The 24890-nt window shown below is 25.4% G+C and overlaps 3 protein-coding genes across 5 annotated transcripts; 1 reads left to right on the top strand and 2 right to left on the bottom strand.

The window, feature by feature from the left end:
- Window positions 1–2784: 2784 nt before the first annotated feature.
- LOC126899977 (tubulin beta-1 chain-like) lies at window positions 2785–5842 on the top strand. Of its 2 annotated transcripts, none has more exons than XM_050675294.1 (4): window positions 2785–3050; window positions 3694–3805; window positions 3880–4075; window positions 4758–5842. In XM_050675294.1, exons 1-4 carry the CDS (start codon window positions 2994–2996, stop codon window positions 5734–5736), a joined length of 1344 nt encoding a protein of 447 aa, XP_050531251.1. In that variant the 5' UTR covers window positions 2785–2993; the 3' UTR covers window positions 5737–5842. The 2 variants fall into 2 exon arrangements, with proteins under 2 accessions (XP_050531251.1, XP_050531252.1); XM_050675295.1 differs by having other exon boundaries at window positions 3694–3802.
- A 1852-nt stretch (window positions 5843–7694) lies between these two features.
- LOC126899968 (mRNA (2'-O-methyladenosine-N(6)-)-methyltransferase) lies at window positions 7695–12965 on the bottom strand. The gene is made up of 13 exons (XM_050675274.1): window positions 12724–12965; window positions 12311–12394; window positions 11570–11772; window positions 11354–11512; window positions 11136–11266; window positions 10920–11074; window positions 10490–10721; window positions 10305–10425; window positions 10107–10248; window positions 9055–9230; window positions 8684–8943; window positions 8057–8320; window positions 7695–7991 (listed from the first exon to the last, which is right to left on the bottom strand). Exons 2-13 carry the CDS (start codon window positions 12369–12371, stop codon window positions 7787–7789), a joined length of 2109 nt encoding a protein of 702 aa, XP_050531231.1. The 5' UTR covers window positions 12372–12394; window positions 12724–12965; the 3' UTR covers window positions 7695–7786.
- Window positions 12966–16948: 3983 nt separating this feature from the next.
- Window positions 16949–23850, bottom strand: LOC126899990 (uncharacterized). 2 transcript variants are annotated; one of them, XM_050675321.1, is made up of 6 exons: window positions 23283–23850; window positions 21871–21966; window positions 20895–21045; window positions 18895–19052; window positions 18677–18829; window positions 16949–17240 (listed from the first exon to the last, which is right to left on the bottom strand). In XM_050675321.1, the coding sequence occupies exons 1-6, from the start codon at window positions 23368–23370 to the stop codon at window positions 17077–17079; spliced, it is 810 nt and encodes a 269-aa protein (XP_050531278.1). In that variant the 5' UTR covers window positions 23371–23850; the 3' UTR covers window positions 16949–17076. The 2 variants fall into 2 exon arrangements, with proteins under 2 accessions (XP_050531278.1, XP_050531279.1); XM_050675322.1 differs by having other exon boundaries at window positions 18910–19052; window positions 23283–23841.
- Between the last annotated feature and the right edge of the window lie 1040 nt (window positions 23851–24890).

The raw sequence follows: 24890 nt of genomic DNA on the forward strand, positions 1-24890 counted from the left end.
TAACACAACCACTTGTTAAACCATGATATAACAATGTGTAACCATTTATAACAAGTATTATATATCTATAAATTATACAAATTTTTAGAATAATTTAACCCATATTTCTATGTTTTGGTCATAATTACATGGTTATGTAAAGAATAATTATTTACTGTAATTATTCACATATATATCTGTGTTAAGGTTAACACGTGATAAACTTCAATGATGAAGGGTTGAACTATTTTCATCTAATACAACCAATATATTTTCAGGATATCTACGAAAGTAAATAATGCACCAACGCAAAATTAATTATGTCACTAAAGACCTTAATCTTTTTTTTTTTGACATTACTTACTTTACTAGCGAAAAAAAAAATTTTAGCATCCGCCCTTGAAGAAAGTTTTAATATGAATTGATTTAAAATACTATATAAAAAATTATTTATTAAAAAAAAAATGTTGTAAATCAGAAAAAAGAAAACATTTATATTATTTGTCTTAATCTGACGAAGACCTAAAATTTTACTCTTATAAAGATCGCAAGGGAAGCAAATATATTAATCATATCTGTTATACGCTTAATGAAAGATTCATTACAGAAAATAAAAGTGCGTGCGAAAGGTTTCACGTTGTTTGAACGCAAAAAACTTGCACTAATTATAACTTAATTACTTAACTGGTACCACAAATAAGAGGAAGGCGTTGTAATTGGGTTTCTTTAGGTTGTATCCCCATACTCCAACTAATATGTCAAGCATTTATTTAACTGTAAACTAAATAAAAGCTTATGCAAGATTTAGACTTTTACTAATTACATATATACTACTATGTTTTTTGAAGATTAATATCCTAGAAAGTTGTCTTTTTCTAGCATAACATTTTTTGAAAAATCCATAAACTAAAATCACAACCCTAATTACAATAAGAGTACACACAATCAACATGGGAATGTCAAAATTTAAATATTTTGTAACTAATAATAGTTAAAAATTATGCATAGTTACGCAATAAATATCATATCTTTAATATAATTTTAAAATAACCAAAGCATTTATATATTAATAATTAAAGCATACCTTAAGTCATATTAGAACTTAAGAAAATGTATGTTATAATATGATTTAATAAAAAAAAAAATTAGGTTTTACATAATACGTAACTAATTTATATAATAGTTTAAATCAAAAGGCGTATATGGATTAATAAGCTTTATAATAAAAAAATTAGTTCTACATTTTTTTGTTATATTTGCTTATCACGAAAATTGAAAATTGAGACTAAATCTGCTAAACTAGACTTAAAAGAAGCAAAAAAAAAAGTCATATATACTATTATTATATTGCTCATGAATAGTAAAGTTATAAAATGTATAACTTGTTATTATATTATAAGAAAATTTAATTTATAATATATAATATAATAACAATATCAATATCAATGATAATTAAAGGGTTTATTTCAAAAATTAAGTCGATATTTTTAATTTTAGGAGAAAGTTAATTAAGTTTTAAAATGCAACTTATTACAAATTATTCATTATCTCATGAGCAGTTACAATTGTGGTGCAATTGCTCCGAATATTTATAATTATTTTCTTTAATTTATAATAAATTTAGATAAAAAACACTCTACTATTCCGACGAAAGAAATGAATATGCTAATAATTTAAAAAATATGGAGTGTATATAATAAATACACTATTTATGTAATTCGTACCAAAAATTTAAATATTTTATTCTAAAGAATGCATGAGTGTAATGAGTTAGACTTATATGTACACAGAATGATGAATTATATTTACACGATGAAAATACAATTTTTTTTTATTTAGGATAGTCAAAAATTTATGTGCTCTCCTATAACAAACCTCAATTATGCTATTAGGGTATGACTTCTGTAAGTTTTTGTAGAGATATAAATGTAATTAAAATGAATCATACTAATGAATAATTTTGTAGACTTCAGGTAAACTATTTATAAAGAAAAAAAACATTTAATGTACGTCAAAATGAATGCATTCCTTTTTTAATGAACGTGTTCATTAGACAAAAACATTTATTTGTGTATGATTGAGTCCTTTTTTACACATTAATGTGAATGCTTAAATTTTTTAGTGAACGTTCCACACACCGTTCAAATAATAGCGATTATTAGTGATCCAACCAATAAGACAATTATTCTAATTAATTAAATGTTTTTCTAATAAAAAAAGAAACAAATCTAACTTCTTAATTAGATCATCATTTAATAAATAAGCTAGTTATTATGTATATTACCATTTGAAAAAAAAATAAAGTTGATACCTATATAAGAGTATTTATGTATAAGGAATAAACATAAAAAATACTTGAAATGAAATGTGTTGATAAAATATTTAACAAATGGAACCAAATAAATAATTATCAATGTTATTTGTATTTTATTGAAAAATCTTCTGGTTTTTAAATTCGGTTGATTCTGTATTTTTACATAAAAAATTAGAGTTTGAGACAATAATAGCACCTACAAAAATTTTTAATCTAATTGCGTCAATTGGTTAGACCAATGTGAATATTAAAAACTTCGTATTTGTATTTTCACGGTAATATTAGCATCATATTTTGGCTGTTTTAAATAAAAATTATTGCAACCTTAAATGATAAGTATTTAAAGAAAAATATTTTGAATATTGTTGGTTAATCCCCTTCCACTATTTATTACATGAGGTATACAATTTTTAATTTAGTTATGATTTCCGAATTTTTAAAGTAAATGGTCACACTGAAATTCGATAACATAACCGTCGTAACCGTTGCTAATGAGTGATTTTGTCTTTCTTTTGAACACACAGTTTTTACTTCTCTAAGAGCTGTTTCCCGGTGAACCATTGCAATTTCTAAGGCTCAAATTTTTACGAATGCTATTTAATTTTTATTTTATAAATTGTTACTTAATTTCATAAAATATTTTTCTGTCCATCAAGAAGTTAAGTTTCTGTTCTTAATTAATTACTATTAAATAGTAGCCATGAGGGAAATAGTGCACGTACAAGCCGGACAGTGTGGAAACCAGATTGGAGCAAAGGTGATATTAGTTTAGATAACTTTTATTGTTAACTTGTGTCTTGAACTAAATATCCATTTATTACTTTTTTTTTTCAGGTTCTAGTAATTAAACTAATATCTTAATTATTATGTATTGTTGATAAATTATATTTTTAATGCTAATCTAATGTTAAAATAGCATAGTCGTTAGGTGTTTCCGTCGTTTATTGTTAATGCCAACTAAAAAGGCAGTAACTACATTTTCGTAAAATAAAATAACACATTTTGTTTTAAATTTTCCTAAAACAACAATGTATTTTTTCACCAATCAAGTGAACATTTATATAATAAAACAAAAAATTGAAATAATAATTAAATAATTATTTAAATGGCATGTATAAAAAATTTTAAAATTTTATTATTATATTTCTTGCTGGTGATGAGGATAAAATTACTAATGTATAATGGCTATTAAATATATTTAAAAATGTTATGATTTCTATGAAATATATTAAACTCTCATTCACTTTATATATTAAAATAATATTGCCTGACTATAATCTTTTTGTTCTATTTTTTATTAAATAATTATAATATATTTAACATTTAAAAACTATAGGTATGAACCCATATCCTAATATATATTTATTCATTTTAATATAAGTATTTATTTATAATTTTAGTTCTGGGAAATTATATCTGATGAACATGGTATTGACCCAACTGGAGCATACCATGGTGACTCTGATCTTCAACTTGAACGTATTAATGTTTATTATAATGAAGCAACAGGTAGTAGTATTTTATCTAAAATTATTCATACTTCCTTTGTCTGTGACAATGATATTAAATAGGATGACATTTTACAGGTGGTAAGTATGTTCCTCGTGCTGTTTTGGTTGATTTAGAGCCAGGTACAATGGATTCTGTAAGATCTGGACCTTTTGGACAAATTTTCAGACCTGATAACTTTGTTTTTGGACAATCTGGAGCTGGTAATAATTGGGCAAAAGGTCATTATACTGAAGGTGCTGAACTTGTAGATTCAGTATTAGATGTAGTCAGGTAAACAATTTTATATGTGAAATTTCAGATAATTTTTATTATATAAGTTAAAAAAATAGTTTTTTATTTTATTTTAAAGATTGATTGGTTATTTAGTATATTCTAAATAGTATTTTTAAAACTGTTTTATCTAAAACAAATATTAAAAAAAAATTCTGATGGGTCATTTTTCAGTATTGTCCCATAGATACAAGAAGTCATAATTTTTTTTCATTTATTTTTTATTCTTTGTAACAATATTTTAAAGTTGAAGAACTATAAATAACAATTTTTTTAATATTTTTTATTTAAATAACTATTTTTGATTTTTATGTGATTTAACTATTGAAAAATATAATATTGTATTATTTTTAAAATTCATTTAATTGTTTTTAATCTTATTGAAGTGTTTAAAAATAAAATACTTGATCACTTTTTACATGACATTGAAGATACAATAAATTTTTATTCCAATACAATATATATCATCTAGATATATATATGTAAAATATTAGGCATTAACTAGACAATATCTATCGCTAGAAAAAATTGATATTTTATTAAATATTATAGCTAAATATTTATATTTTAATTTATAACTGAAAGAAAAACAATTAAATAAATTTTAGATAAATTTCTATTAAAAAAAAAAAAATTAATTAATTAAATGTTTTTTATAATCATCAATATAATTTATTTTTAGAAAAGAAGCTGAAAACTGTGATTGTCTTCAAGGTTTTCAATTAACTCACTCATTAGGTGGTGGTACAGGGTCTGGTATGGGGACTTTGTTGATTTCCAAAATACGTGAAGAATTTCCGGATAGAATAATGAATACTTATTCTGTAGTTCCATCACCTAAGGTTTCTGATACTGTTGTTGAACCTTACAATGCCACATTATCTGTTCATCAATTAGTTGAAAACACTGATGAAACATATTGTATTGATAATGAAGCACTTTATGATATATGTTTCCGTACTTTAAAACTTACTACACCAACCTATGGCGATTTAAATCATTTGGTTTCTTTGACAATGTCTGGAGTAACAACTTGTCTAAGATTTCCAGGTCAACTTAATGCTGATCTTCGTAAACTTGCTGTTAATATGGTACCATTTCCTAGATTACATTTCTTTATGCCTGGGTTTGCTCCTCTTACCTCTCGTGGTAGTCAACAATATAGAGCATTAAGTGTACCTGAACTTACTCAACAAATGTTTGATGCCAAAAATATGATGGCTGCGTGTGATCCAAGACATGGACGTTATTTAACAGTTGCAGCAGTATTCAGAGGTCGCATGTCTATGAAAGAAGTGGATGAACAAATGTTAAGTATACAAAATAAAAATTCAAGCTACTTTGTTGAATGGATCCCTAACAATGTAAAAACAGCAGTTTGTGATATTCCTCCAAGAGGGTTAAAAATGTCAGCTACCTTTATTGGAAATTCAACAGCTATTCAAGAGCTATTTAAAAGAATTAGTGAACAATTTACTGCTATGTTCAGACGCAAGGCTTTCTTACATTGGTATACTGGTGAGGGTATGGATGAAATGGAATTCACTGAAGCTGAATCAAATATGAATGATCTGGTATCTGAATATCAGCAATATCAAGAAGCTACAGCTGATGAAGAAGCTGAATTTGATGAGGACCAGGATCAAGAAGTAGATGAATAAAAAAATAATTTTTATTTTGTAAAAATTCAATGTACTTTATTTTTACTTAAAATTGTAATATAACCTTAAAATCATAACTAAGCAACATTAAATTTTGTAACTATTATATGGCTAATTAAATTTGTTATTTAATTTTAATTAAACTCTTTCTATTTAAATACTTAAAATGTTGTAATTGTTCGGTATTGGACAATAACAAATTTTAGATAAAAACATGGCTATAATCAATTAGCAAGAAATTAAAGTTATATTAAGTTTCACCATTTAAATATCTTTATACAAATAATTTTAGTTTATATTAAAAAAAATGTATAGATTGGGTTAGATTTATGAAAAATATAGACCCAGGATACTCTAAGAAGATATGTCCATTTTTTAAATGTCAAGAAAAAAACAAATCTACCATTCTTTAAAGATTTAATTTAGTTTTGTGATTAATAGTATTCAACTAATGCATTTGCAAAAGTACTTGACTAGTAATAATAAGAAAATATATAATTATTAGGAAGTATATTAAACTGTAATTAAATAATACTCATTTAACAAAATTCATGTTACATCAGTAAACAGAATTATTTTTACCCATATTATGAAAAAGTAATTAGTTAAAAATGATCACTTCTCATTGTAGCCCAGAAGTAATCAGTTTATATCAATATTTTAATCAATACAAAACTAATTGGATCCAAAATATATATACTATGTATTAATCATTAAATTATATATTTCTACAAAATATATTACAAAGCTATAAATATATTTACAATTTTGTAATTTAAATTATATAAGAGAAAAATGTGTGGGTCAGAATAATTATCAAGAATATTCAATGACAATATTTAAAGACTATAAAATTAAATCAACAATAAATAAACATACATTTTACAAAATAAAACTATTTTCACATTAATTTCAATGAGTAGAATTACCTATTTTATAAACAACAACAAATAATACATATTTAATATATTTTTTTTAAGAGTAATAAAATTTACTCATGTTTTTTTCTAATATTAAATTTATATAGTAAAATTTATTAGATACCAAACTAGTAAACAAGATAAACAATAAAACTTTGGCAAACAATAAAAGATAATATCAAACTGTAACATAACCACAAATAAAAATATAACTATTTTAGATTTGATGGGAGGTATTCGATTATTAGAAGTTAAAATTATTAAGTTGTCAGTTTTTAAGAGAAAAATAAAGAATAAATTTAAAGAAATTATAATTGAAAGTTTAAAATGAAAAGAACTATTATTTAAAAAAAAAGAGAGAGATAAAAAGAAATAACAATTTTACTAAATAAGGGAGATGATGTAATTAAATTACAGTAATAAATTATTTAAAAGAAAATTTAACATAACAAAATGTCGAAGCCATTTTGAGCAACATATGTTTAAATTTTAACACTAATTTCTATAACATACTAGCATTTGATTTCAAAACCAATACACATTACTAAAATTGAATATTTTATTCCAAAATGAGACCTATGAATATCAGTGTTTTAAAAATTATTAAAAAATAATAATTAAAAAAACTACATGTCAAAATTACTCTTTTTTAAAATTTATCATGATTTAATTCATAATAGATTCCAAAAATAGATTTAGTTTTTTTAATTAATTTAAATGTTATTAACACTATAGTAATAATATATAAATTAAAATTAGGGCTAAAATTTCAATGGTTAACCAATTTAAAAATTTCATGAATGAACTATTTAATTATGCTGTTAAACAAAGTTTTTTTTTAAAAAATAGATTTAATATGAACAGCACCACACTTAAAAAAAACATGATTATAGTTAACTATTAATGATTGTTTTAAAAAAAGATTTTGAATTTGACAAAAAAAAATAGTTTAAAATATCGGCTTTAACACATGTTTGAGAAATGAAAAAATTATTTATAAATTAACATAATTAAATAAATTTACATGTACAATATACATGAGCATTAATGCATACTTGCATATAACTATGCTGTGTATACATATTACATGCTATTTAGACATTGAAATGCCTAATACAACAAATTTATTGCTAAGCAGGAGGAGGTCCTCCTGAAGTGCTATTTGGTGGAGGAGAGAGTAGTTCCTGACGATCACGATCACGCTCTCTTCCAGGCCTAAAAGCCTCAAGTAAAGCTTCAACTCTATCTTCACTTGGACTCCATCGCTGACATCCAGCATTATTTTGAAGCCAAACAACTAATGTACTAGTAGGTGATCGTACATTAACTTCAGATCTGAAATTTATTCATTTTTATTTTGATTTAAATTTAGATCTCAAATTATTTAAATGAATGCTTACTTAGGTATACTGTGCTGGAAGCCATGTCTGTAGTAATGCTCATAAGCTGGTATTACTACTTGTCTCCTTTTAAAACGACTTGAATCAAGTTTATTAATAAAATTTGTTTCACCTTCAGACAACATAACAATGAATGAAAGTGGTTCATTAGATTCAGATAATAACTGTTCAACATGGTTCAAAGCAGACTCTATCAACTCGTCACAGAAAACAGGAGGATTCATAACAAAAGATCCACTTACAGCATTTAGATCTAAAATGGACCTGTAAAATAAGCAAAATAAGTAAAGCGTAAACTTTAAAAACTATTAGAAAAATTATAAATAGGTGCAAAATTGATATGAAAACATTTATCTATGAGTGAAACATATTCGGAACTAGATTAAGGAATTTTTGGTTCCTCTGCATTACTTTTTTTTACTCCTGAAAGTTAAATAGTATTTTAAACTGTAATTTCAACTTGGTTCCTTACACTTAGAGAGGAAATGTTTGTAATTAAGTTTATCAGTATATAACATAACTAAATCAAATATTGATAACAGATTTATAAGTTCATATTAATTTATTAGATACTTAGATCATTTTCAATTTTATTTGTATATAACAACTGACACTTAGTGAACATACCCTCTAGATCCAAAATAAGCATCTGTGTCTGGAAATGCTGAACAATACTGTCGAAAATAACAGTTTAATGGTGAAGCAAAACATTCAAAAGTCACTCCAAAATTTCTATGCAACGATTCAAGAATAGTGACAGGTACGGATGCTTGAGTTTCAGGACTATTTGCACAAAATACATAGTATCTTTTTAACAAACACCAAACTCTGCCCATAAAATAATCCATTTTTTTATCTTCAAAACAACTGTATCGATAAAGTTGCTCCTATTAATATTTTTTTAATTAATTTAAAATATTTATTTTATTTTCTACAAAATTTAAATTATAATTGTAAATTAATAATAAAAAGTAACAATAATTTTATTTTTTTCATACTAGTTTTTGAAGATACACTGTATTAATAAGTAATTTCTCTCCATTAAACCGCACATAAGTTTGATCTTTGTCAGCCATATATTCAATAGGAGGAAGACGAGGTGCAGGTGTTGCAAACTGAATAGGATAACACCATACTTTATGTAGTGTTAACACTGCAGGAGCTGGTGGCATTTCTATATAATCACATAAAAAAAAGAATAAATTTATTCAAAAAATATTGTTTCTTTAAATCAATAAAGTAATAACTAAAATATTTAGATCAATTCTGAAATAATGATTAAATAGGTTAATAATTGTTTAATAGGGTTTATAAATCCTACATATAATGTATGAAAAACATATAAAATGGATATTGTATATGTATTTTGGGAACAATGTTGACATTTAAATAAAAAATTACTTGCTTGTAATACTTATATTTAAATATGAGGTATTACAGTTTATCTAAACAATTATTTTAGTAAAAAAGTTGTCAATAATTTTTTTAATTATGAAAAATTTTAAATAATAAAAAGTTGTTTTGTTAAAAATGATTAAAGTAGACTTAAAAATATATATAATACACAAATGAGATTTCAGAATACTAATAACTCAAAAAAGATATCTCAATACTTTTTTTGAACTACTATAGATTATTATCATTTAATAGGGATAGGGACACAATGAGACAAGGGCTACAATCAAACAAATAATATTTTAAGTTTTTATTTAAATTATGAAGTATTTGAAGTATTTATTAAGGAATTAAATGTTCAACTAATAAAAATTTGGCAAAACTAGTTGTTTTTATTGAGTAAAAACAAAACAAAAAAATTTAATTTTTAATTTTTTAAAAGTAAAATATTACGAAATATAATTAATTATTTTATTTTATTTAAAACGCATAAATATTAGTATTAATAAAGAAGAGTACTCAAATATTATTTATTGAATTCCTACTGTACTGTAATTTTTAATATTAGATATCTTAAAATTTTTTTGAAATAGAGTACTTTGAAAATTAAATGTCTTATTATTCCCTCTTTTTCCTATTATATATATATATATACCTGTAATTCCTTGTGCTTTTAAAAGTTCATAATTTTTCTCTCGAATTTTACGGGCATACTCAACAGATAAATGATATACTTTTGAACAAATCCCTTCAACAGAATCTTTGACAGTTTGCGCTATATGCGGTTGACATTGAGACTGAAAGTTTTTATTAATTTAATTTATTTTCTAATAAAATTATAAATTGGAATTACTTTTAAATGATTCAATCGTTCTTGAAAATCAATATAAGTAGCTCCTACTGTTTTTCTTAGCCATTGTAATGTATCTTCAGTGTTCCATTTTACTACTTTTCTACTTTCTTGGAGAGCATTTCTTAACAATATAAAACAAAAAATTAATTTTTTATCATAAAATTCATAGTAAAATGTTATATTACCTAGATTCTATGAGATTTTTGGCTGCTTCTGCATAAATTGACAATTGTTTACGAGCATCTGCAGTATATTTTGGTTTTGATAGCCGTAAAGGAATGTCATTCATTATTTCATTATACATTCTTAAGGACACTTCTGGATAACATTGTGATGGTAATAAAGGATCTGAACCTGTATCAACAATTTTTCTTTCAATGAGCCAATGATTAAAAGATTCTTTTGGTGCATTTATGTCTGGAAATTTTTTTTACAATTAATTCAATATGTTATTAATATTTTAAAATTAATCCAATAATAATTTGTAAATTCGTGTTTACTTAATATACATATATAAATGAACATTTAAAGATTCATAAAAATCTAATTAAAAATCAACAGAATTACCACTTAATGATAAAAGAACAGAAATCAAAATTTTTTTTAATTAATTACTTTCTCTAGATTGACACAGTTCTTGATAACATTGTCTTAATTTTGCAACTAAATGACCACGGTAAAACTCTATATCTGGATGAGGTTGTGGCAACATTGATGGGGATCTTTCATAAATAATTACATTTGTTGGTATTTCCAAATCCCAAGGTCCTCTAAAACATAAAAAAATTTTATTTTGATCTAAAATCATAATAAATGTTAATAACTATATACATTAAAATCAATTTTTTTGAAGCAGGACCAACAGCCATCTCTTCAGCTGGTCTCTTTTTTAATAATACTTGATTAGCTCCATTTTGATGTCCATCATTCGTTATTCCTAACGGATCAGATGACACATCAAACTGAAAGTACATATAAAATTTCAAGCCAAGATACATAAGTATAATACTTATTAAATTTTATTAATATAATTGCAAATGAACGCAAACCTGTCTCATAGGAGGAAATTCCCAAAGTGATTCTCCAGTAAGTTTATTCCAAAAATATGGACGGTTCTCTCTTTTACTCCAAAATTTTTTCCATCCTTGCTGTAGAAGTTCTACTGGTAATTCTGGTTCAATATATGCTCCAACAGCAATAGGAATACCCTAAAAGCATTGTTAATATGTATATTTTAAAATTTATTTTTATATAAATAAACAAACATGTGGTGTTTGAGGACTGGAATGTATGACACTTGGATGAGGACTAGAATTGTTCATTGCATGAATGTTTTGATCTAAAATACCCATAGATGGTTGAATTTTAATTGGTACGGGAACCATGATATCATGAGAAGGCATAGTATTCCATCCTTGTTGATTGCTTATTACTTCTTGCTGATCATTAATTTCATTCAATTTATAGTCTAAAAAATAAACAAAATAGATTAATATTAATATAAATATAATTATGAACAAATTAATGATAATATGCAACCATGGTTTAAATTTAGGTATGAATAGGTAAGAGCAATCCTACAGATTATTCTTAGAGAAGAGAATTGTTACATGATATTACTCTATTAATATTCTTTCATAGGTGTTTTTTATTAATAATAAATTTTACAAGACAAAATATAAAAAGGAAGGCACAGGAAATTCTATTCAATTAAATAAAAAATTTAAAAAGCTTTAAACAAAGCAATTTCAATTTGACTCTTCAAAATAAACAGAATAGATTTATACCCTCTTATAACTCTCATTATATTAGGTCTATTAAACTGGATAAAAAGGAATAAATGTTTGAGTACACAAGACTTCAAAAAAAAAAAAACAGAGATAAAAGGAAATATAGATTTAACCATTAGTTAACAAGTTAAAATAATTATACCAAGTATAGAATAATTAAAATTACAAATATTTCAATTAGTTGAAATTCTTTAATATTTTTCTGGTGACACTTACCATTTTTCATTTGAGGAATACAATTTTGTAACTCCATATTATTTAAATAACCCATCAACATGTAATAATCATGATAAAATTTATCTGCAACAAAAAACAAAATATTTTGTAAAACAAGTAAAAAGTATTGTTGTAAACAGTTATGAATAATTTACTTTTTAAAATGAAAGGAATTAAAATGACACAAATTAATAATATTTTAGGCGGGAAAATAATATGGATTATAAAACTTCAAGAGATCTTAGTCACAAAATATAACAATGCATACATTTTACTATCCATAAATCTAAAATAACTCTTAACTATTGATGCTTAATTAAGATACTAATTGTAATTTAATAATACTAATCAATGTTAAATGTATTTCAAATATTTCTAAAAAGAGACTTAATAAAAACTAGTATTATATTTACTTAAGAGTATCAATGAGCTTATTGTAACCAGAGGCCTGTCTTTAGGCAATCCATTGTTTGATCCTTCAGCCAAAGTAACACATTGCAGACAATTAATAGTTGGCCGGTATAAATCGCGGTTATATCTTCAAATATTAAATATAAGAAGTCACACGCGACAGACCCGTTGGCAAACGACGACAATAAAGACTACGTCCAAACAACAACGGAACATACACTAACATCAGAATGATAATGATAAGTCTTTTCTATTACGTTGTTTCCCTCCCTACCCCGCTACTGTATCAAATGAATGACGGAGAAGTAGTCAATTATAGTGAATGCAATTTCGTTACCTCCGATACTGCGGTACAAAATATTTACAGAAAATCAAACATTAGTTTACAATGAAGCTTTTTTGTACCTCCATACGCATACGCTATCTGGTAGTAAAAATATCATTAACTACTAAAGACATTTAGGTAAAAATACCACCTAATTATTATACAGTAAATTAAGTAAATATTCAGAAATCGTCTAGAAAATGAATTTACCTATGAAATCGCCATAATCGTACAGACCTCATTTATGAACAACACTATTAGAAAAACGTTTGAAGTAATGATTAAGCCATACTTATAGGTCTGTAAGATGAAAGCAATCAACAGGCAAATTATTTCTACTAGACGATGTCCGAATATTTAGTTGACTCACTGTAATTATAATTGTTGAAAAATAATTATGTACTAAGTCATGAACAATTATTTAGAGGTAGAGGCAAAGAAAAAGGAAACATAAAAAAATTTTTTAATAATGAATGAGAAAAAATTACAATACTGCTTTTTAAAAAAAAAAAATTTTTTTCATAGCTTTTATTACAATACATACTTTATTTCAAAGATATTGTTTGAAACAGTTAAAAATCATCTGACATATTAAAATTAAAAGTGTTTCTTGATAAAATATGAAGCTTTCTGAAGAATTTCGTCTATTTACAATGTAAAAACCTAATTATTAGCAAATGTCATAGTTAAATGTTATCAGTAAGGTGAGTGTCCCACACTAGCAACATTTGAACAAAATGTTTGAAAGGTCTAATTTAATTTCTCCGACCTTAAAAAATATTCCTATAATATACATGTAACTTTCATGATTTTTGAGGGGACTATAGCTAAACCTCTCTAGACCCCCCTATTGCACCTTTGACTAGCAAATTTTTTTTTTTGGTCCCAGAGAAAAGAGATATAAGCAAAATAATTATTATTTTCAGATAAGACATCAATAGATAAAAATATATATCTCGTTTATAGTTTTTTTCTAAGTTCTATTAAGTTATTTTGTAATTATAAAAAAATATCAATGAATTTTAGGCACGGTTTTTTATCATACAAAAATTCCAGGCTGCGTGCAACCTTGAATTTGAAAGATTAAAAAATGACCAACTTATTCATAAATTGGTAATTTTTTTAACTTGAAATTAAGTTAGCTTCAAAAAAATCAAGTTAAGTTAAAAGTTATAAAATACTATTTTTAATAAAAAATTCAATCAAGTTACTTAGAAAAAAAAATAATAACTTTTTTATTTTAGTTAGCCAGTAACAGTAGCGTTTATAAGGGGGGCGATAGGTAGTTCCCACACTTAAACTTTGCCTTTTTGAAATATTATATTAAAACAGTATTTAGCTCGCTATATTTACGGTTATTATCATACATATTCGCCTAATTTTAATAAAAAATAAATGTATTCTACTTAAAAAATGTAAATTATTTAAATGCCAAGTGGGGCATTTTTTTATTTTATTTCCTCTTAAAAGTTATTTACAACTGCTACTTGCTAGCAAACAATTTTGTTGTCTGTAAAAAAGGTAATTTTTTTTTGAAAAATATAAATTTAATCATCTACCATAAGAACTATAAGGAAATCTAATTTTTTAATTTTATAGTATTACTAAAAAATACTTACATTTTTAGTTTAATAACTCCATAGAATATAAGTCATGTATATTTGTTAGTGTTTTAAATTTCTCGGAAAAAACCATTTTATTTCAGTATAATACTAAATATTGTATAAACCACAATTACTGTACGATAACTTAACGCGTAATAATAATTTTAATAAGATTTAATGTTTAAAATGATTAAATTTGCTAAATATATGTGCGAATTATTTTATTGACTTGCTTATATTTACTTCAAAAAAAAAATTTTAAAGACTCAAATAATAAATTCAAAAAATAATACAATTTATAACATTAAAGACTATTTAAATTAAATAAAACATATTTTTAAAACATTTTTTCATGTTTTTTTAGTTAAATTTTAATCCATTGTACAAGTTTATGTATATGTATAGAGCAATAAACATATATTCAGGGCATTAAATGTCTTTGAAAAACTATTATTAAGATTCAAAAATTGCCTTAAAATAGTCGCTATTTAATAACTGTTAGACAGCAACTATTTTAAGTATAGAAAATTCATTTTTAACCATAATTTTAGTCTTGTGTAAACTTTTTCTGAATTTCTTTTTATTTTATTTTTTAAACTTTAAATATTGGTAAACATTTTTTCTAAAAAGTATAATTTTCTACACATTTTTTCTTGACATTTCTTTGTATTTTTAATGTTTAGAATGTTATTCCATTAAAAAAATCGACAAGTTTTTAGTTTGTTTTTTATTAAGGGAGGGTAGTGGTGGGCAGTAAATTTTATTTTGCCCTATGTATGAATTTTTAAAAATATGGATCTTAATAATTTCAAAGTGAATATTATTATTTTTCGTTAACTCTATTAACAAGCTCCATTCATTTTACTCATTGAATATTATTATTACAGACAAAAGGCTTACTTGTGTCATTACAACAATAGACGCTCACACACTTATTTTTAATGAAATGTTTTTACTGTTGTTGGTCGACGAAGTTTTACCGATAACGTGGTAAATTAATAAACCAATTGGAAGAACTATTTGTTTTTCTATCTACTGAGTAAACTTAAAATCATTCTATACCTATGATTTTTTAGTACTGCTCACCCTGTCTAAATATCAAGTTAGTTACGCTCATGTTTTAGGAAGCCAATTGCAGTTAAAAAAATATTTGATCTAAGAACTCATCTGTCAGTTGACAGTGATTAAATTGAAATGTTTATTACCAATATATTTGTTCGAAGAATAATGTGGCGTAAGAAACACAACAGTTTTCATTCATTTAATGTTGAGATTTTAAAGCAAACCGACTGTGTGTTTTATGATCTAATTTAAAAAAAAATTATTTTTATAAATTAAAAAAAATTTATTTATTATGTCAAATATTAAAACATAATTAAAAATGAACTTGCTGTGTTTTGGTAAGTATTAATATAGTTATAAATAAAATAATCATATAAGCTCTGATACTGATTAATGTAATTGAACTGCGTTTTTGACTACAAAATAGAAGATTACCAGGTCCAGCTTATTTCGAGGGTAAAGCGAAAATAGGTATTAGGGAGATTATGCATCAGTGGCGGTCAAATGGGAAGAGATTTGAGGGATAGATCCCATCTCTATTGACATACCTTATTTGATATTTTTATATAATTTTTATATTTTGGAAACTTAATAAGAAGAAAGCCACTTATCCATTAGTCTATAATAATATTCTGATAAAGTTAATATAAATATGAAAACCTTGAGATATGAGATTACAGCGCCCACGAAATTTTTGCCATAAAGGTTTTTCATCCCCTTCCATAGCAAAATCAATTGACCGCCTCTGGTATACATTACACTATAAATTCTTTATAATAAAACTCTTATAGTTTATGCATTATTATTTCAAAATATGTGTTCAACTAAACTTGTCTTCGTAGCTATATAAATAGTAAATTTAAAAATAAAATGTGCAACTGTTATCATTGTTTTTAACTTAAATAAACTTAGATAGATGTATTATGTATGCAGTCATTTATAAATGCATCCAACATAGAACACCGACGATTTAATAATTTCTCAATGAAGGAATCACTAATCTTTTAGAGTAAAATAAATAGAGTTTATAGGTCTTGAAAATTTACTATTAAATCTTTTGGAAATCTATTTTTTAGTTTGATTATATTAATGTTTGATCATTTTGAAATGTTAACTTACATATCCTTGTGTCAAACTACAATATTTATTCGTTTTTTTTAGAAAATTATGGTTATATTAAAAAAAATAGTATTTAAAAAGCGAATACAAAAAAATAAATATAAAAAGATTCCAAAGTAACTGAAATTTTGCTATGTTTTATTTGATGAATAAATAATAATAAGTCAATACAATAAATGCACCTGACCTAAATTCTGGCTATCAGTAATCACAATAGTTCTTCATAACTAGTTTTAAGTTTTTTTTTATTTTACTCTGGTGGGTGGAAGTAAATCATCATAAGGATATAATTGTAGTATTCGGTTGCCCATTTCCTTTTGTATGGCATCTAGTGACGGTTCTACAACAGGAAACAGTTCGTCGGCCATTTGAGTTGCATACTGGTTGGCAAACCTCAAAGCTACTCGGCCTGTAAAATACATAATTATTTGCGGACTTGGCTTTGTAATTTTATTTCATTAAAATGTTTTTATTCAATATAAGAATTACAAAATAGTAGCAAATATTTGGAATAACCTGTGTCTGATACTTTAAAACATGGTTATTTATATTAAGTTATTAACTTATTATTGTTAATAAATAATAATATTATAAAGATGTTATTTAATCTACCGATTATTCACTGCTATGATGATTTTCTTACAAGTTGTACAATTAGGTATTGTAATTCAATACTTTATTTTGAAAAGAAATATTCATACTGATTTATTGAAATAATAACTACTACTGATATTATAAAAATAATTTGTTGTGAACTGTTGTCGTCGTATATTTTGTAATATAGAAGTAATTAGATAAAGGATTATATCAATAAAAATAACTTAACGTATTTTTTTTTTTATTTTGACTTTTATTCTATTTTTATGTTATCGAAGAACAATAATTGTAAAGCGGAAACTAAAGGTTGGTCGTACAAATAGTGATCTAGGTAAAACGTTACAAATTTCTCAAAGTAATATTTAACAAATGGATATTTAATTATAACATCAAAGTTCTCGTACATTTGAAACAGCTTAACCGTTATCAGTCGCATGAAATTTAATCCTGAAAGTTATTGGATCGATGTTAAATATCAAGTATTATGTATTGTAAATTGATGGAATCATACCAGAATCAATTTGAAATATTAATTAGTATTTTGTAACATTTTTGGTGTACATTTAATTGTTTAAAATTCTGTACCTCTATATATAAGTTAATAAAAATCTTAATGAAATGATATTTTTAAATTTAAATATGATTAATAAATTTTATTGTACCTAAAATTAAATTCCGTTTTATAACAAAATATATGGTAAATGTTTCGATAAATAATTTGCTCAAATAAATTTTTTTGTATCTTTTGAACTGTTTGAATAAATCTTTAAATATAATTCTTAGAATGAAAGTTATGAACAATTCAATAAGAAAAAAAAAATTAACACTGTTATAAAGGTTATTTGATTTCTCGTTTAAGTACCTTCTGTAGAATTCAAAATTTATGCGTATGGAAAAATTAATGAAATTTCGTTTTAAATTTAATGAATTAACAATAAGCTTTAAACGACATATTTCATTTATAAAGATTAACCTAAATATTTTATTTTCTCACCTACTATATAATTTATTTTATCATCGTTTTTTATTCTTATTGAGAATCTCAATGGATGCTGCCAAGCATAGTGGGTAATGATATTGTAACGAAATAGGTACACAATAAAATGATAAATTAAAGAAAAATAGTGTATTGATATGTTCATAAAAGCGTAGATAATTGAATGTTTGTAGTCAGTTCATTTGTTTACATTTTTTAGCTTTGTGTTTTTTTTGTTACTTTTATAAAGTATTTTTAGAACTAAAACTTACTCAACACAGCGTTTCCTGCAACTAATTCTGTCGCCTGAACTTTAGTGTCCCCAAATTTGGGTGGATGCGTGAGTGAATTATCAATTTGTAGGAAAGTGTCATTTTTCATTTGCTTCGCTGTTGCACTTAAAAGATAACTAGCCTCAACGTCCTCTATGCAAAATTTAAAAAAATAGGATAAGAATATAACATTCACATATTTTTTCCAAAACTAATACCGATAAAACTCTTACTAAATGTTATGTTATAAATTCCATTAGCGTTTATGGCAATTCTACCCATATATCCCTTAAATTTGTATTGACCAGAAGTTTTAATTGAACGATAATGAGCCGTGAATCCAACCTCAACTTTATTTGGATTGATAAATTTTGTTCTAAAAAGTACAATGAATGTTAATTTTATTTTTGGTATTTTTTTTAAACTTTTAAAAAAGTAAATTTCTATTATTCTTCTTCTTCCACGTCTTAATCCCAACTACTTGGGGTCGGCCACCCTTATCCTAAACTTCTTTTTGACACGATTTCCCACATCATCTACGCTCACATCAGCTATCCTCAAATCGTATTCAATAGCATCCTTCCATCTTTTTTTTGGTCTTCCTCTACCTCTTCTTCCTTCAACATTCATTTCTACAGTTCTTACAGCTTCGGATTGTTTTCTCCTTATAACATGACCAAACCATCTAAGTCTATTTTCTCTCATCTTATTCACGATTGACGCTACACCTATACTCCCTCTTATATGCTCGTTCCTTATTTTATCTTTTCTAGTCACTCCACTCATCCATCTAAGCATTCTCATCTCCGCTACACTCACTCTCTGCTCTACTTTCTTATCAACCACTTAACACTCTGAACCATACATCATAGCTGATCTCACTACAGTCTTGTAGAATTTACCATTCAGCCTCATTGGAATTATTTTATTGCATAAGACGCCAGACGATTCTCTCCACTCCAACCACCTACACTTAATTCTGTGTCTTACATCCTCGTCAATACCACCACTCTTGCACAACTGACCCTAAATACTTAAAACTCTCCACCTCTCCAATCACGTCCTCGCCTATTGTCACTAACCTCCTCATTTCACCCATCTCGTGTAAAAAAAAAGTAAATTTCTATTGATAGTGTAAGACTACAATTTAACACAGAAATATCATAAGCAGGACACAAAATTATTATAAGTCCGCTCCCTGGCTTAAACAGAATTTATAAATTCATACACTTTATACGCATTTATACATTTTGTTTATAAAAAGTCCTAAGTCTTTGCAACTTTGTTGTAGGAATATATAGAAACGCAGAAGTATTTTTCCTTTTAGGTATCTTAGGAAAAGGTATTTAATTACATAAATATAGTATTTATAGACATATAACTTAAAAGATATTAGAACGAAACACAATATGATATGTTTTTATATACACATAAGTATTTATTTTGCGTATATTTTCCCTTAAAAAAATTATATAGTTTGAATAATATTGCACAGACATATCATTTGTGTATGCGTTGTGTTATTATCACGACTAAGATTTATTCCCAAAGAAATTTAGAAAATTTTTATTAAAAAATAATTAAAACATCAATCTAAATAAAATACAGCAACTAAGAAAAAAATGTTTATTTTTAATTTATTCAAAATTTCAAAATAACCATTTTCTAGCTCATTTATAACAAAATAAAATTACAGGTCAATCACAACGTTAGAATAAATTCTTTTTGAGTTACAAGCATTTTATGACAACAATATGAACTGTACCCGACCAATTCGTATTGGTTTATACAAACTCCACTCGCACAGCATATCTTTTAAAGGTATTAAAATATTTGCAACTCAATAAATAAATCAATCCTAAAATGCGAGAGACTTTTTTTGTAAGAAAATGGCTAGACAATTTATATTTTTAAATGTTGAAACAAAATTTTAATTTAATTTGTATTTTTTCCTATTAGAGACAAATAATAAAAACCGGCATCTCCCATTTACTGAACGAGAGATCAGTTCGGTAATTGAAGTTGCCACCCCTTTCTCCTACGATGGACTAACCATCTGTCTTGGAATATTAAGTATTCTGTAGGATAAGAAATCTCATCATTGGAAAAAGCCTCAATAGCCTTTAATGGGCTGTAAAAAGCGAAATATATAACTAAATACTTAATTATTAACAATAATATTAAAAATGAATTTACAATGCCAAAAAACAATTTTAACCTTAGCGATTTTAATTTGATAGTTGTCAATCCTTCTGTTATCATATTCTTAACTGAAATTTTTCCGCCAATTAGACGTCCTTTTTGTTCAAAACTTAAAGGAGCTTCTGCAAATACAGGCTCAACATATTTTAAACCATACTCGTCTATACCTGCAATAGTAAAATACGTTTTTTACCACTACTACAATACGTTTAATTTAATAATAGAACAAAATAATATCACTAACTTATATTGCCTTTTTTAATAACACGCTTTTATTAGCTTCACCTGTATGTTTGTTTGTAACACTCTTTTTTGTTAATTAGATATAAACATTTAAAGGTTCAAATTTTTTTTGAGTTAATATACATGTATAATACATAAGGGATTACAAATACAGGTAGCTAATTGGTTTTTTATGACGATATTCACAGGTATATAGCCTTTATTATCAATGGCAGTAAGACATATTGTTGTGAGTTTATAAATACACTAATTGACAATACAGAAATCATATCTATTGATAGTCATAATTGACAATAAACACCTGTGCTGTGACAATGATGTCATAAAAAATTAAAAAGTGAAAAATAAATATAGTTTAAAAAAAATTGAAAAACACGCATTTAAAGCATATCAAACTAAAAATTTAAAAATAATATTTAAAATAAGCTTAAAACAATAATGATCGAAAAATACTAGTATTATTGTGAAAAAAAGCGTGGCCACGAAAAAGCTAAATCAGTAACATTTCAGGTATGTCCCCAGATCTATATTTATGGAATGTTATTTGAACATTTTCAATTGAAACCATGCAAAAGATAATGCCTATCATTAGAAAAATAAAAATACTTATCATAATATAATAAAAAAAAAATGTATTTTTTTAAATTAATTTTATGACTTCAATTTAGTCACAATTAAAACTTGTAATTAAGTGCCCAATATTTTGCATGTAGTGACCCAACACAATTGTAATTCAAAACTGATACTACCTTTATGAAACTTGTCGACCACTTCGTTAACTTTTTCTTTAATGCATACGTCTATTTTTGGGTCGTCTCTATAACAGAGATCCACTGATTGCTGTGCTGTAAAAATAAAAACCCGTATAATGTTATCGTGAAATTATGTTCTTATAAATTAAATTTATTTGAATAAGTTACTAATTGAGTTTGTTTTTTAATGTTTTTGCACCTCACGTTAATCTTTCAATAATAATAATGAAAGAATGAATGATCAGTTTGGCATTCTTCTATTTCCCAAACGTGTTACATGTTGCTCGTTACTTGTAATATGTTATAGAGGATGGTGGCCCTCTTTCACATGTTAGGGAGTCAAAGATGATTCTTGGCTAGGCCAATGATGGACGGGACGGACATTATGGCCGGCTTGCACCAGAGACCACACACCACCAATGAGAAAATCTTTAGAAAAATCTCTTTAGCAAAACAGTGAGCCGTAACATACGTTTCTACTCACTAAGCCAGCTGACCTTTTATTTTAATATTAATTATGATTTACATTGGGTTTACAATCTCAATTTCGAGTAATATATGTTTTTAACACTAATATCATTTTCATCAGGTGTAAATTCATATAAAAATTATAAATCAATTTAATAGGTCTTAATAAAATAAAAAGCATTTTAAATTATTTTTATCTTGATTTAATCATACATTACGATACTCTTTTTTTTATATATTTATTTTAGCCTTATTTACAAACTGATATATTATTTAACTATAGTACATTTTTTGATAGGGTTTGTATCCTTAAAATAAATGTTAAAAATATTGTTATGTTTGATACGATTATTTGGCAACTTTAATTGGGCGATGGTCAGCACATGCGCTCGGTTAAAAATATATTTTTCATTAACTATAAACACCAAAAAACTCATTTTAATATAATAATAGTAAATCTACAGTTATTTATTTTAAATTTCAAAGCTTGTTTTACTAAAATGTATAAACATAATATAGAACTTGAAATAATATGTATGTGCGTGTGTTTATTTAAATTATTAATGTAAAATAATTTGTTTTTCACATATTATTTTGAACATTTTTGCAACCAAAATATATATTTTTTAATTTCTAAAATAATAAAAAAACAGTAATTATTATTATGAATAAAATGTTTAAATTATCTTAAAAGACTGTTTGTTAAAACCAATTTGTTTCTTGGATTCTTGAAAAGTTCGTTTATTAATTCTAATAAGATACTGACTACAGTTTTTCTTAACAAAATTAATGAAAAAATAATCAAATATACAAAGATTATTTTAAGCTTGTATGATTTTTACATTAATTTATACAAGTAAAGTTATTCTTAAAAACATTTATTTAAAAAATTAACAAAATAATCAATTTAAATTATATAACAATATCGAGAGAGTACTTACCGGAAACGATAAAAAAAGTAGACAAACTAAGAAACAGAAATATCCAGATCGACCAATTAAAAACGTTGTTTTTCATATTTACATTCATTATAATCCACTGAAATTTTAATATTTCCAAGTTTTTTTTTTAACTCAATCGCGATGATATTGTCTTAACATCTATAAATCTTAACTGCCGAATAGTTCATTACTTATTTAACAGCAAATAAATCAACTTCAGACCTGCTATGTCCCCACGATTTTTTACTATACAAATAGACAATGACAGTTGTTAGATTAAAATAGCTGTTTTCTATGATCTCAATTTTGATATCTCATCGGTAAGTATTGTTGTGTTTTAATGGATTATATCCTACCAGCACCACGGGTATCAATTTTAAATAATGGTGAAACTTCTTTTTAGTGTTCTAATTTAATTATTTATGTATTACAAATGAGCGAAAACCTACAGCATAAGTCAATATAATTATAATATTACAGCGTATAAAATGCAATTATTTAAACATTAATGAAAACAGATTTTCACTAAATAAATGCTGACGTGACATGAGAAAGTTCAACCATTTTTAATTGTCTTATTATTAATTATATTAACTGTTAATCTGATTTATAGTTATCCTTGTTTGCAATTTCTTATTAAGTGTTAAAAGCATAAATTATTATTATTATTTAATTAGATGAGAATTTTATTGAGTGCTGCTATGGTAAAGTACCACATTACTGTATAATTAACCTATAATTTGGCTGTAATTATGAGTAGTAATAGTTGAAAAAGAAGCAATACTTTTCCTTATAAATAGCTTTTTGATTTTGGACCACTAATCTGACCTGCGCAAAACTTAACATAGTCTGAACACAGTGAAATTAATAACTTATTTGGTAAACAAAATCATAATAATTATCAACAAATTAAAAAAAATTTCGTTTTATATTTCAAATTCATGATCTTGAATAGTCTTTAAAATTTTACAATATAAATTTTTTCAATGAAAAAATATGTTTTACTTATTTTTAACTCAAATCGAAAAGTTATTTTGTTTTTTGGAACTCCATGAGATTATAAATTTTAAATTTACATATTTTACTGTTATTCAATGAGCGAAATCTCATCTAAAATGTGAAACCCTTCCTACAAATTTTTATAATGATAAGTTATTAGAGCGTTACCTAGTGGTCATAGTAACAGGTCATTTGATTACATAAATAAATAATCAATACTAGGTGGCAGTGCTAAAATACAATTAGGGATCTATTAGTTTCACCTGATATTTAAGAGAGGGGAATAAATTACCCCTTCTTATCATAATACAGAGCCAGAGCGTTTAGATCAGAGATAATCAAGCAGTCGGCCAATTAGGGCATATGTGAGATTAGTCGACCGCGAGCATCCTTGACCTACCGAGTAGGGTATACACCTGCAAAAACGCTCCTACCCTTACAGATGTTCATTCCGGGTGTCGATATCAGTCAGATGCCGCCTCCCCTCGTTCCGTCAGTACCGTTGACTGGCCCCAACCGAATAGGAATATGAAAATGCAATAATTATTTATGTTAAAATAAAATAATATAACTACAATAGGGCGAGCGGCTGTAGAGGCGGTGGCCTGG

Source organism: Daktulosphaira vitifoliae, unplaced genomic scaffold (genome assembly GCF_025091365.1).
Source record: "Daktulosphaira vitifoliae isolate Bord-2020 unplaced genomic scaffold, ASM2509136v1 Scaffold_2, whole genome shotgun sequence".
Taxonomy (NCBI): domain Eukaryota; kingdom Metazoa; phylum Arthropoda; class Insecta; order Hemiptera; family Phylloxeridae; genus Daktulosphaira; species Daktulosphaira vitifoliae.